The 14,624-nt window shown below is 43.9% G+C and overlaps 1 protein-coding gene across 1 annotated transcript in view; it reads right to left on the bottom strand.

Annotated features, from left to right (window-relative positions):
- The window catches only part of IQANK1 (IQ motif and ankyrin repeat containing 1), a 108,853-nt gene extending 96,453 nt beyond the window's left edge, over nucleotides 1-12,400 (bottom strand). The window contains exons 1-2 of the mRNA XM_067560060.1: nucleotides 12,304-12,400; nucleotides 4,208-4,327 (exon numbers count right to left, since the gene is read on the bottom strand). Coding sequence (XP_067416161.1) covers nucleotides 4,208-4,327; nucleotides 12,304-12,400 — 217 coding nt within the window. The remainder of the gene's footprint in view (nucleotides 1-4,207; nucleotides 4,328-12,303) is intronic.
- Between the last annotated feature and the right edge of the window lie 2,224 nt (nucleotides 12,401-14,624).

Here is a 14,624-nt window from a genome sequence, read left to right on the forward strand (position 1 = left end):
TTTGTCACCTAAAAAGAATGGCTCAGGTTTGGAAATCTGCCTCACATCCTCAGCCATGAAGACCGATGCAAAAATTAATTTATTTTCTCTGCAATGGCCTTATCTTCCTTGAGTGTTGCTTTGGCATCTTGATCCTCCAGTGGCCCTATTGGTTGTTTAGCAGATTTCCTACTTCCAATGCACTTAAAAAATTTTTCCTATTACTTTCTGAGTCTTTGGCTAACTGTTCTTCAGAGTCTGTTTTGGCCTTCCTAATTATATTTCTACACTTCACGTGCCAGAGTTTATGCTTCTTTTTATTTTCCTCAATAGGATTTAACTTCCACTTTTGAAAGGATGCCTTTTTGCATTTAACTGCTTCTTTTACTTTGCTGTTAGCCACGGTGGCACCTTTCTGGTCCTCTTACTATGTTTTTTAAATAGGGGTATACATTTAAATTGAGCCTCTACTATGGTGTCTTGAAAAAGTTTCCTTACAGCTTGCAGGGATTTCATTTTTGGCACTGTGCCTTTTAATTTCTGTTGAACTAACTTCCTCATTTTTGTGTAGTTCCTCTTTCTGAAATTAAATGCTACTGTGGTGGGCTGCTTCTCTTCCTTCTGCCCCCCACAGGGATGTTACATTTTATTATGTTATGGTCACTATTACCAAGCGGTTCAGCTATAGTCACCTTTTGGACCAGATCCTGTGTTCCACTTAGGACTAAATCAAGAATTGCCTCTCCTCTTGTGGGTTCCAGGACTAGCTGGTCCAAGAATCAGTCATTTAAGATGTCATGAAACTTTATCTCTGCATCACGTCCTGAGGTGACATGTGCCCAGTCAATAAGGGGATAGTTGAAATCCCTTATTATTGACGTCTTTATTTTTATAGCCTCTCTAATCTCCCTGAGTATGTCACAGTCATTATCACATCCTGATCAGGTGGTTGATATTATATCCCTACTGCTATATTATTATTCAAGAATGCAATTATTATCCATAGAGATTCTATGGCATAGTTTGTTTCATTTATCATTTTTATTTCATTTGACTTTATCCTGTCTTTCACATATAGTGCCACTCCTGCACCAGTATGACCTATTCTGTCCTTCCAATATATTTTGTAACCTGGTATTATTATGTCCCATTGATTATCCTGATTCCACCAAGTTTCTGTGATGCCTATTATATCAATACCTTCATTTAATATGAGGCACTCAAGTTCACCCATCTTAGTATTTAGACTTCTAGCATTTGTATATAAACATTTTTTAAATTGTCACTTTTTAGCTGTCTGCCATTATGTGATGTAAGTGAATGGGATTCTTTTCATTTGACTATTTCTCATCAGATCCTACTCATATTTTATCCTCTTCCATCCTCTCCTCATTAGGAGGGAAGGATCTATTAATGGAGATTCTCTAAGGGATATCTGTCCAAACCATGTGCTCCTCCACACCTGTCAGATTTCCCCCAGACCTTAGTTTAAAAACTGCTTCTACGCCCTTTTTATTTTTATGTGTCAGCAATCCAGTTCTACTTTGTTTTATGTGAAGCCCATCCTTCCTGTATAGCCTCCCCCTTTCTCAAAAGGCTCCATGGAACTGGAAGCATTTCAGAGAATGCTACCATGGAGATCCTGGATTTCAATCTCTTACCTAACAGCCTAAATTTGGCCTCCAGGATCTCTGTCCTATTCTCCCCTATGTCATTGGTACCTACATGTACCACGACCACCAGCTCCTCCTCCACACTACACATAAGTCCGTCTAGATGTCTTGAAAGATCTGCAACCTTTGCACTCGGCAGGCAAGTCAACATGTGGTTCTCCCGCTCATCACAAACCCAGTTATCTATGTTTCTAATGATTGAATCCCCCATTACTATTACTTGTCTTTTCCTAATAACAGGAGTTCCCTCCCCTAGAGGGGTACACTTAGTGCAAGAGGATACAATGACATTATCTGGAAGGAGAGTCCCAACTATGGGATCGTTTCCCTCTGCTCCAGTTTAATGTTCTCCTTCCCTGAGACTTTCATCCTCCAGAACAGTACAGAGGTTTACATATGGGGGGTGGGACTCTTCTACTGTGTCCCAGAAAGTCTCATCTTTGTACCTCTCTGTCTCCCTTAATTCCTCCAGTTCAGCCACCCTGGTCTCCAAAGCCCATATGCGGTCTCTGAGGGCCAGGAGCTACTTACCCATACAGCAGGTAATCATACATGTTGCATTCAGTGCAATAAACTGGATAGCCCTCTCTGTTGCTGGACTTCTGACTGCATTCTCTTTTTACTCCTGCAGCTCTTTCTTTTATTGTTGTTTGTTTTTTTTATCAGGGAGGATTTATTGTTGTTAGTTTACAGAATGTTAATGAAGGGTATCTACGCTCCACTCTCCCACTCCCCCCGTTAGTTAAGCTCCTCTGGTGGCTTAGGAGTGAGCTTTTTAAACACTGGTCCTCCCTGAATAGCCCCGCCTCCTGGCTAAGGGTTGATGGGTGCTAAAGGGTTTGGGGATCAAAGCCTCATTAAGAAGCTCTCAGCCTTGCCAGGCAGGCCACTAGGATCAGCACATGGTCCCCCAAACAAACAGACCACATGATATACTTCAGGCAAGCAGCAAGCATACCACAAACACACACACATTACAGATAACAAACTCACTCCAAGGGTCACGTAGATGCTCCTCCTTCACCTGGAGAACTCCCTTGCAGAATTCCCCCGTTAGCTGTCCCTGTTCATTAGCTAGACACCTGTCAGGGATGATCTAGATAATGCTTGGTCCTGCACTGAGTGCTGGGGACTGGATTAAAAGACCTCTCGAGGGCCCTTCCAGTCCTATGATTCTAGATGCCCAAAAACTCACAATTCTGCAGTCACAAAACTTACTTCGCTTAAACATGCTGATTAAGAAGTGAAGTGAAAGCAGCAACAAAAAACGCTCAAACAACTTTAACAAATGGAAAAAGAGGAAGTTAATATCAATTAACATAAATTAGAAGTTATGAAATACAGACAAAAGAGAAGGAAAACTAAACGTATCTATGAAAAACCAGAAGAGTTAAGGTCTATAGAAGGAATTTTAAAAATAGGTTATTAGAAACAAAAGGAATTCTTAAAAGTGGTAATGGTCTGCTAACAAATGGAGATGGTAAAAGTGGATTATGTATTCATATCTTAAAGTATTTGTATAAAGTATACTTTCTATTCCAACATTAATGAGGGAGGATATCAAACAGCTTCTACTAAGGCTAAACATTTTTTAATCTGCATGACCACATAACCTGCACACAAGAATTTAAAAGAATTTGCCAAGGAGCTCTCACATTAGAGGGAGCAGGCTCTTCATATTGTATTTGCCAAAGTACATTGATGCCCAATTGCCACTTTAAGCACATAAATCCCAGAATACCTCAGCCCCAGCTCAGCTGCACCCAAATCTTGTAGGCACCTAAAACTGTTTGGCATCTAAATTTTTGCAGTAAAAGTTACCTAGACACCTATGTTTCTGCTTCTGAGCTTGTGCACTGGAGCTCTACATAAGGCATTCAGATGTCTAAGCCGCACAGCAATGAATGGACTGGGGAAATATAGATGTCCTCCACTTAACTTGCCTGTGGAGCTCAATCCAGTAAGTGTGCTCAGACCTCACCTATCAGGTTGGGCCCCACTAGACAAGATACCACAAAATGTCCAGGGGAAGCAAGAGGAAGACCTCCCTTATAATTTTTAGCCCAGTGGCTAGGATACTCACCTGGGATGTGGGAGACCCTGGTTCAAGCCTCCTCTCCACCTGAGAGGGAACAAGGGATTTGAACTGGGATCTGCCACTTCTCAGGGAAGTGCCCTAGACACTGGGCTATGGGATACTCTGATATGAGGATCCTTCAGTCTCTTCTGTTGATTCTGTTCCACTATGATTTGCACTAGTTTAAATTTAAATTATTTAAAATAATTATTGAATTAAAACGATGCAAAATAGTGTCAACAATCTTTAAACTAAATTGATTGAAGCCTGGTTGAAGTCAATTCCTTCCTAAATTAAGGTAAATAAATATAAGCCCAGGTTAAAGTGTATTGAGTGTCCCCAGAGGGTTTTACATTGGGTTAACTAAATCAGTTTAAAAATCACACCCTTCGTTAAACCATTACACCTTTATAGATAGACCAGGCCTGTATACCTCTTATAAGCAAGCACTCCCACTACAACTCTATATTGCATCTACCTTTATGTGGGCTGTTTATCAGGGCTGGTTCACTCTGCTTATTATTGCTGAATTTCCTTGGGAGTTTGGAGCTGCTCTCTTGCTTAGCTGTGCCTTTCCTCTCAGTATGCTGGCCTAACACTGGGAGAAGATGAAAAAAACAAACAAACCTTTAGTCATCTTATTTACCCGAGGCTACTTGATGCCTAAAGACAAGCTCCTAAATCTGTAAGTAACCCAATTTCCAAAAGTGCTGAGCACCCACAAATCCCACTAAAGACAACAGTCAGGTCAGAACATAGAACAGCATTGGTGATGCCGATGAATGATCTCTTGAAGTTGATGGATGGAGGGCAGACATGCATTCTCATACTCCTGGGCCTCTCTTCAGCAATCAACACGGTCAGTCATGAGATACTGTTATTCCACCTGAGGGAGACGGCAGGAGTCCAGGGAAATATGCTAAAACAGTTTGAATCCTCCCAGACGGAATGCACCTAAAGGACAGTAGTGGGAAACTGGACCTCCACTCTCAGACCCCTCACTTGTGAAGTTCCAAAATTATCAATTCTCTCTTAGGTTTTATTCAACATCTGCATACAGCTACTGGGAGAACTGGTGAGATGACACTGACTCAAGTACCAACAACATGTAGATGTCAGACGTCTCTACCAAGCTTCAGCACATACAATAATATCACTGTCAGTTAGCTGGTCCAATACTTGGACAAGAGCACCGGGCTGAAGCTGAACCCAAGAAAGTCAGAGATTATGATGCAGAGAAAAGCACTTTGAAAAGTGTGCAGTATCCATTGGTTGCAGATACACAACCATAACTGGTCAATTCAGGTCACAGTATAGGAGTGCTCCTGAATTCCTTTCGGACACTGTGCTCTGACATACAGCAATGTTTAGAAGGTAACATGTTCTATCATCTATGTCTGACCAGGGGATTGTGTCCCATCCTGGAAGATGATGATCTGGCCTCAGTTACACAAACTTCAGTCATCTTGCAGCTGGCTTACAGCAATGTGATCACCTGAAAATTAAGATGTCAGCCCCCTGGAAACTTTGACTAATACAGAATGAAACTGCCTACCACAGCAACACAAGCTATCATGAGCACATCAGACATGTCCTCCACTCAATACCCTGGCTTCTCATCCAAGAATAAATGAAGTTCAAGGTCTGAGTACTTATCTTCAATGGTCTGAGCCAAGGATACCTAGATTGCCTAAAACTCCAGGATGAGGACAGTAGTCAACAGGTCCACTCCCTTCAGCACAATGGAACTGTCTACAGCAAGGGTAAACTTGCCTGTGCGGTAAGCTGGAGCTGGTCCAAGACTATGGAACAAGCTTCCATAAGAAATAAGAACTACCACAAGCCTCACCACCTTCTGATCCATGTGCAAAGTGCACTTCTTCAACCTGCCTTCTTTAATATAAGACAGCACAACGCATATATAATTACCCTCACAAAAAAAATCACTCCGCACACTACCTTAATGTATTGTGTTAAAAGAACATTAAGATTACAAAGTCAAATGTACAAAATTTAGGATATAACAGAATTAAGGTTGCTGGTGCAATCTTAATTCAGCTCCCTTGTGCATACTCATTATTATAATGTAAGGATTTGTACTGGGACCAACACATTTATAAGTGATCTGGAAAAGGGGTAAACAGCGAGGTGGCAAAGATTGCAGATGACACAAAACTAATCAAGATAGCTAAGTCAAAAGCTGACTGCAAAAAGTTACAAAGGGATCCCAGAAAAATGGGCAACTGGGCAACAAAATGGAAGATGAAATTAAGTGTTGATAAATGCAAAATAATGCATATTGAAAAACATAATCCCAACAATACATACAAAATGATAGGATCTAAATTAGCTGTTACTATTCAAGAAAGAGATCTTGGAGTCATTGTGGATAGTTCTCTGAAAACATCTGTTCAATGTGCAGTGGCAGTCAAAAAAAGAATATTAGGAACCATTAGGAAAGGGATAATTAATAAGAGAATACCATGTTGCCACAATAACTGCATGCAGTATTCAAGGTGTGGGCATACCAAATGCATGGTATGCCCACACCTTGAATACTGCATGCAGTTATTGTTTCCCCATCTCAAAAGAAATATATTAGAATTGGAAAATGTACAGAGAAAGGCAACAAAAATTATTAGGAACCATTTCCATATGAGGAGAGAGTAAAAAGACTGGGACTGGTCACCTTGAAAGAGAGACAACTAAGGGGGCATATGATAGAGGTCTATAAAATCATGAAAAGGATGGAGAAAGTGAATAAGGAAGTGTGACTTACCCCTTCACATAACACACGAACCAGGGGTCACTCAATGAAATTAATAGGCAGCAGATTCAAAACGAACATAAGGAAGTACTGCTTCACACAACATTCAAGTCGACTTGTGGAACTCGTTGCCAGGGGATGTTGTGAAGACGAAAGTATAATTGGGTTTAAAAAAGATTTATTGTAAGTTCATGGAAGAAAAGTCCATGAATGGCTATTAGCCTAGATGGTTAGGTACACAACCCAAGCTCTGGGTATCCCTAAACCTCCAACAGCCAGCAGCTGGGACTGGATAACAGGATAAATCACTCGATAATGGCCTTGTTCTGTTCATTCCCTCAGAAGCATCTGGCACTAACCCCTGTTGGAAGTCAAGATACTGGGTTAGATGGACCATTGGTCTGACCCACTATGGTCTTTCTTATGTTCTTCAAGCCAGTTTGAGGAAAAAAAAGACAAAAAGAAGAAAGAAATATGGCAGTGCTCATTATCCGTCACATTATTTAGTGTTAAATAATGAAGAGGACAGGTCACTAATAGAAAGCTATCTATCACTTGGTGAACTGGGCACAGGCAAACAATATGCATTTTAAAACAGTCAAAGTTATACAACGAATGTCTGACAGGAGGGGGGACTCTATCCTGGGAATCAGTGACTCTAAAAAGGAGTTGGGAGTGAGGATGGATAATTAGCTGTACCATGAGCTCCCACTGCAAAGCTGTGGTCAAAAGGACTACTGCAATCCTTGGATGTCCAGGGAAATCTTGATTAGGAGTAGGGAGGCTATGTTACCTTTGTATTTGGGATTGGTGTGATCACAACTGGAATATTGTGTCTAGTTTTGGTGTCCACAATTGGAGCAGGAAGTTGATAAATTGGAGAGGGTTTAAAGAAGAGGCAGGAGACTGATTAGAGGTTTGAAAAACACATCTTATAGTGGTAGGTGTGAGGAGTTCAATCTTAACAAAAGAGATGGTTAAGAAGTGACTTGATCACGATCTGTGAGTTCCTATATGGGGAATAAAAATTTGATAATGGGCTCAATCTAGCAGACAAAGATATCACAAGATTCAGTGGCTAGAAGTTGAAGCTAGACAAATTCAGACTAGAAATAAGGCATGCCTTTTTTTTTTTTTTTTGAAGCAGTGAAGGTAATTAATCTTGGAACATCTTACCAAGAATTGTGATGGATTATCCATCACTGACAATTTTTAAATCAATATGGACTATTTTTCTATAAAGATATGCTCTTGTTTAAACAGGAATTATTTCAATTAAATCCTATGGCCTGTGTTATACAGGAAGTCAGACTAGATGATCACAGTGGTCCTTTCTGGCCTTAGAATCTATAGTACAGTTTTAAAATACAATTTCTCTTGCTTATTGCCCAGACTCCTAGTGTTTGTATAAAAGCAACTGAATCCCGCCCCCATTATATTCTTTCCCATCTCATCTCAATATGTTCATGACACCCTGAGCGATATATTTAAGCATTTGTAGCACATCTGCCGTTTTAGCACCCTCTCCTGGCACTGCTAGTTTAATGCACTTAAAGCTATTCCAACTTGGCTTCAACTGAGCTTAGCACACATACTTCTGTGATGCTGGCTGTCCAGGCCCCTCTCTCACTGGCATGTGGCCCAATGTTCCACAAAACCAAAACCTTCAGTTTCACACCAACTACATAGATAATGGTGCACCTCCACTATTTTCTGCCTTCTGTCTTCCCACAGCCCTTCCAAGATGAATGAGCCTTTGATCCAATGGTTACAGCACTAGCTTAGGACTTAAAAGATGTGTTCAAATCCATGCTCCACCAAAGATATCCTTGTGACTTTGGGCAAGTCACTTAGCCACTCAGCTTCCCATATGTGAAATGGGGATAAAAGCACTTCTTTACCTCCCAGGGGTGTTTTAAGGATAAATACAATAATGATTGTGAGGTGCTCAGATGGCCATAATATCTAGAGACTCACAGCCCTGAAGTCTTCAATAATCTTTGTAGCTCCATGTGATGTTGTGTATTATCTAATGTATATCATCACCAGGAGACTTGCCAACCAACATTAGATCCCATCCAATCGTACAGTTATATCCCATGGCAGTTGACCATGTGTGTGATTGATTGATTGAAAAGTGTGAATTGGGAGTGCTTTGTTCCAGGTGGACCTTGAGTGGTTGATTGCAGAGGGAGACACTGAGGTGGGGCAACTGCTTCGAGTCAGTAGCCTTATAAGCACCAGCCAGTTGCGAACCAAGTGAGTGGTGTTGGAAAAAGATTCCAACTGTGGTTCGTTACCTTGCACCAATAAGAGACCCACACAGGATTTCAGGCTGGACAGTCTCCAAAAGAGTTTATTCTGCAGAAGGTCAATTCCCAAGCCCACAAGTGGACAGTGGAAAAAGACCCCGAACATAGGATTACAGACAGTTTTATACCTTATTGCTACTTAAACATTCATGACAAGACCATACATATCCCCCTTACAAGGGCACAAACCTATTTTCTCTATAACTATTGGTCTATATTATTATTCATAAGATACTTTTACAGATGTTTTGCAGCTAACTACAACTTATCTATCAAGGTTGCAGAGCTTGCTGAATTCAGCCGAGGCTTATCTCCTTCTGCATTCCTAAGAATTTTCCATGATCTGTGCACAGAGTGAAATGGCCTTGCCTTATAAACAAAGAAGCTGCAAAAATGGAGTAACTATAGTCAAGCAGACAATTATTTTCCTTCAGCGGCAAACAGATGAGAGGCAAATATAGGAGTTCGCCTGGGGGGAGAGCCCACAGCGGGTTTTTGCCTTTCATACTTTGCTGAGCATTAAATACAGCATCAGAAGAGGCTCTCAGAGGAAAGATGTGGAAGGTGAGTGATCTGTTGTTGTCACCTGCACTGGATGTGCTATGTTTGTCTTTCTCCCACAGGATAGAGCCGACTTCATCTGTACAAAGTGCAGGCTGGTTTCCATATTGGAAGAGAAGGTTAAAGGACTAGAGACCCAAGTATCAACCCTGCACTGAATTAAAGAAAACAAAGTCTTTCTCGACTGAAGACATGATTTGCTACTGCAGGCACAGTGTGAGGAAGATTCAGAGAAGGCAGGGCAGGGGAAACTGAAGAACGGGGAAGAAAATTGGCAGCATGTGATCTGCCGAAGAAAGAGAACCTACATGTCCACCATGCAGATAGAGGTAAGGAATCTTTTTCAGGCTCTCTGCACAGATACTACAGCAGAGATCGATTTGGAAGACTCATCTCAGGGAATGGATCAGAAGGAGACCCTGATGATCAGAAGGCAAGGGATGCATTGTCCTAGAGATGGGGGTTCCATGACCACCACTCCCAAGAGGAAGAGAAGGGTGATGGTGGTCGGGGACTTCCTCCTAAGGGGGACGGAGTCATCCATCTGCCGTCCAGACCGGGAAACTAGAGAAGTGTGCTGCTTGCCTGGAGCTAGGATTCAGGATGTGACGGAGAGACTGCCAAGACTCATCAAGTCCTCAGACTATTTAGAAAGATTGGACATACACAAGTCTATGGGGCCAGATGCAATGCACCCAAGGGTGCTGAAGGAGTTGGCTAATGTGATTTCAGAGCCATTGGCTATTATCTTTGAAAGCTCGTGGCAATTGGGGGAGGTCCCTGATGACTGGAAAAAGGCAAGTATAGTGCCCATCTTCAAGAAAAAGAAGAAAGAGGATCCAGGGAACTACAGATCGGTCAGCCTCACCTCAATCCCTGGAAAAATCATGGAGCATGTTCGCAAGGAATCCATTTTAAGGCACTTGGAAGAGAGGAAGGTGATCAGGAACAGTCAACATGGATTCACCAAGGGAAAGTCATGCCTGAGCAACCTGATTGCTTTCTATGAAGAGGTGACTGGCTCTGTGGATGTTGGGAAAGCGGTGGACAGGATATACCTTGACTTTAGCAAAGCTTTTGATACAGTCTCTCACAGTATTCTTATTGGCAAGTTAAAGAAGTATGGATTGGATGAATGGACTATAAAATGGATAGAGAACTGGCTAGAGCGTAGGGCTCAACGAGTAGCGATCAATGGCCCCATGTCTAGCTGGCAGCCGGTCACAAGTGGAGTGCCCCAGGGGTCGGTCCTGGGGCTGGTTTTGTTTAACATCTTCATTAATGATCTGGAGGATGGGGTAGATTGCACCCTCAGCAAGTTTGAAGATGACACTAAGCTAGGGGGAGTGGTAGATACCCTGGGAAGGTAGGGATAGGATACAGAAGGACCTAAATAAACTGGAAGATTGGGCCAAAAGAAATCTGATGAGGTTCAACAAGGACAAGTGCACAGTCCTGCACCTAGGACGGAAGAATCCCATGCACAGCTACAGACTGGGGACCGACAAGCTAGGCAGCAGTTCTGCAGAAAAGGTCCTGGGGGTAACAGTGGATAAGAAGCTGGATATGAGTCAGCAGTGTGCCCTGGTTGCCAAGAAGGTTAATAGCATATTGGACTGCATTAGTAGGAGCATTGCCAGCAGATCGCAGGAAGTGATTATTCCCCTCTATTCGGCATTGGTGAGGCCACATTTGGAGTAGTGTGTCCAGTTTTGGGCCTCCCACTACAAAAAGGATGTGGACAAGTTGGAGAGAGTACAGCGGAGGGCAACAAAAATGATTAGGGAGCTGGAGCACAAGACTTATGAGATGAGGCTGAGGGAACTAGGCTTGTTCAGTCTACAGAAGAAAAGAATGAGGGGGGATTTGATAGCAGCCTTTAACTACCTGAAAGGGGGTTCCAGGGAGGATGGAGCTAGGCCGTTCTCAGTGGTGGCAGATGACAGAACAAGGAGCAACGGTCTTGCAGCGGGGGAGGCCTGGGTTGGACATTAGGAAAAAGTTTTTCACTAGAAGGGTGGTGAAGCACTGGAATGGGTTACCTAAGAAGGTGGTGGAATCTCCATCTTTAGAGGTTTTTAAGATGAGGCTTGACAAAACCCTCGCTGGGATTATTTAGCTGAGGTTAGTCCTGCTCTGAGCAGGGGTTTGGACTAGATGACCTCTTGAAGTCCCTTCCAACTCTATGATTCTATATCTTTGTTCTAAGGAAACTACACATCATCCTACTGAAGTCTCTGTCCACTCTTCGTGATATGGAATCATTGATGATGGTTGTTTGTCATTTTACGACAGTTGAAAAATCTCTTGGTCATCTTTGCCAGTAAGAAGCAAGCAACTACTCCTGTAACTCTGTTCCATTCCTCCAGATGAACGTTCAGACACATTTTCTGTAGTTGCCTCACTGAGTACTGCAATTCAATACTTTTAGAAGAGTTGAATCCCTCCAGGTTCTCTTTTCTCTGTTGGTTGCAAATTGCCAGACATCTTCTTTAACTTTTACAGTCTTATGTTCCTTCTTCACAATCCTTCCCAGTAGCATCTGTGGCAAAGTTTCCCAAGTCTTGTTGTCCAATAAGTCTTTGTCATCTCGGTTGCTATGCAGCATTGATACCAGTGCTTCCAAAACATGTATCATCTCTGCCAGCATAGCTATTAAGTTGCAATTCCTACACAAGAAACCTCTGCTCTCTTCAGGCATGTAGAAAAACAAAGCACATCCTCCACAGGTCATAATGACTATTCCATTGTTGGCCATATCCACTGTATGGAGTAGCACTTTACCTAAAGATAAAGAAACCACACCCCGCGAAACTCCCAAACTGGAGTGCATATTGATGCAGCAGGCTGAAAGATAACAGCAACAGTCATAAAGCCAGGATTCCCCCACCAGCATCACTTCCGGCAGAACTGGTTTGCCATTGACCACTCTACCTGGTTTCCTAGATGTTGTTCCTGATTTCTTCACCAGTGAAGCTGGTTTGGAACATTTCTGAGCAGCAGCTTTTCCTGGTGCTTTCCTATCACTCATTTCCCTGAAACAGAATAGAGGCCATCAGGTTTCTTATTAACTTTAAAGCACTAATGAGCTCAGCTTTGCATGAGTGAAGAGACAGCAACACACCCGAGGAGTCCTACCAACACATATGAATGTGAGTAATCCCAATACATTCAATGGCATTACTTGAGTGTGTCTGCAGTATCAGGCCCACTTGTGGCATGGGTGAGGGAAGTAGAAGATAATTTTGGTGCTAAGAAGCCTCAGCAACATTGTAGGGTATCTTGGTCCCTGTTGCCCAATGTTTGTCAAAAACATTTGTAAAGTGTTGTAGAATTTAAGGGAATTTTCAACAGAAAAAATTCCAAATGTGTAGTGAAGAATAAAAGAGTGCATATCAGTAATTTAGAGATTTAAAAAAACTACAAGAATACTATACTTAAAAAAAAAACCAGCCAGAAATTTCAGAATTTAATTTAAACACAAACGTTTGAAAATACAGAAATGTCATTAAGGCACCTAATCTAACTTTACCCCTTACTTTTTATTACAGTAATGTCCATAGATCCCAGGCAAGATCCCAGAATGATGCCCTCAGAAAAACGGCAAAGAAAACTGCTACAGCCTTCCCCCTCCCTCTAAACCACTTCCGACTCGAGGGCTCCCCGGCCTGGAACCCTCCGCCCTTACCAGTAGAGCAGGGGCGTCAGTTTACAGGCCTGCCGTTCAGCCGCAAGGCGCCCACCGAGACCCAGACACAGACGGCTCGTTCCTGAGATAAACAGCCACCTGCCCCAGATCATTCTCCGCCCCACCCCAGCCCCGCCCTCGGCCCCGCGTGCACCCCAGCCCCGACCTCTCGCGGCCCCGGCTCTGCCCCACGCCTCCAACACGGCCCCCAACCCCGGCTCCCCCCGTCTGAGGTACACCCTGGGCCCGCGAGTCCGCGACCTGCCGTCAAGCTGTCTGCCGCGGGAGAGCCGGGCCCGCCCGCCAAGGTCTCCCTCAGGCTCGCCTCCGCCAGTAACTACAACCGCCCGCCCCCAACAGTCCCAACCGTCTCCAGGCAACGGCGACGCCGGAAGCGAACCGGCTGAGTTCCGGTCCCATCCGGAACTGGAAGGGCGGTGCTGAACCCATCACGTCACACCCCGGTCCCGGCCCCAGAATCAGGGCCCCACCCATTTCTTACAGCGTCGGGACGGATTTACACCCTGTCCCCCAGCTGCCACGCTTCCCTGGCTCCACCACTCCCGCTCCGATACCACACTCCTGTTCCCCCTCCACGCCCGTGCAGGTGCCAACCCCGCTCCCACCTCCTCCCGCCACTCCCGTGCAGGTACCAATGCCCCTTCCCCCAGCCTCCGCCACGCCCGTGCAGGTACCAATGCCCCTTCCCTCACCCCCCCGTACAGGTACTACCCGCCTCTCCCCTCCCCGCTCAATGCTCAGGCACGTACCAACCCGCCTTTCTCCTCCGCCTGCAACGCCTGTGCAGGTACCAGCCCTCCTCCCTTATCCCCCACAACGACCTGTGCAGGTACCGACCGCTCTTCTCCTACCCCTCCCAACACCCGTGCAGGTGCCCTGGTGTTGGATACCAAGAGATCCTGTGAGACTTTCACCTGCCTCGCTGCTATCCCAGATCTGCAAAGTGATTCTTCATTGGGAATCAGTCATCTGGTCACTTGATTAGGCCAGATCATTTAGGGAAAATTATCCTCATTCTTTACTCCACCCATCATACCTACTCCAAGAGGGGAAAGTAACAGCTGAACACTCAGAAAGGGAAAAAAAAATGCTGGTAACAAAAAAAGGCTGATTCTTGCTCCCTCCCTCCTTGCTCCAGCCTATTCAAACAAGGAAATTTTCTGTGCAAACAACCAACCCCCCCTTAACTGACAGGTGAAACTAGAGGGGGCTAATGCCAATTCCAGCCTTCTGCTCCCAGACCCAGTTCAGCTGTGAATCTCGTTTATTAATAAGATGGTGTCCTCCACCAGCTATACCTATGAAGGAAAATGCAATACAATTGAAAATCACTTTGCAGATCTGGCATGCAGTGAAGCAGGTGAGAGTCTCACAGAGTCTCTTGGGGCTTGTCTACACTTACCTTGGAGATTCGGCGGCAGTTGACCGGAGTTACGCAAACTACGCAAAAAACTTGCATAACTCCCATCAACTTCTGTGCTTCTGTTCTGCGTGCTGTCTTCACTGCGCCACTTGAGAAGATGGTCTTAATACGTCGATTTCTGGA

This window comes from Emydura macquarii, unplaced genomic scaffold (assembly GCF_026122565.2).
Source record: "Emydura macquarii macquarii isolate MOO-44397 ecotype Brisbane River unplaced genomic scaffold, CSIRO-AGI_Emac_v2 contig_2246, whole genome shotgun sequence".
Classification (NCBI taxonomy): Eukaryota; Metazoa; Chordata; order Testudines; family Chelidae; genus Emydura; species Emydura macquarii.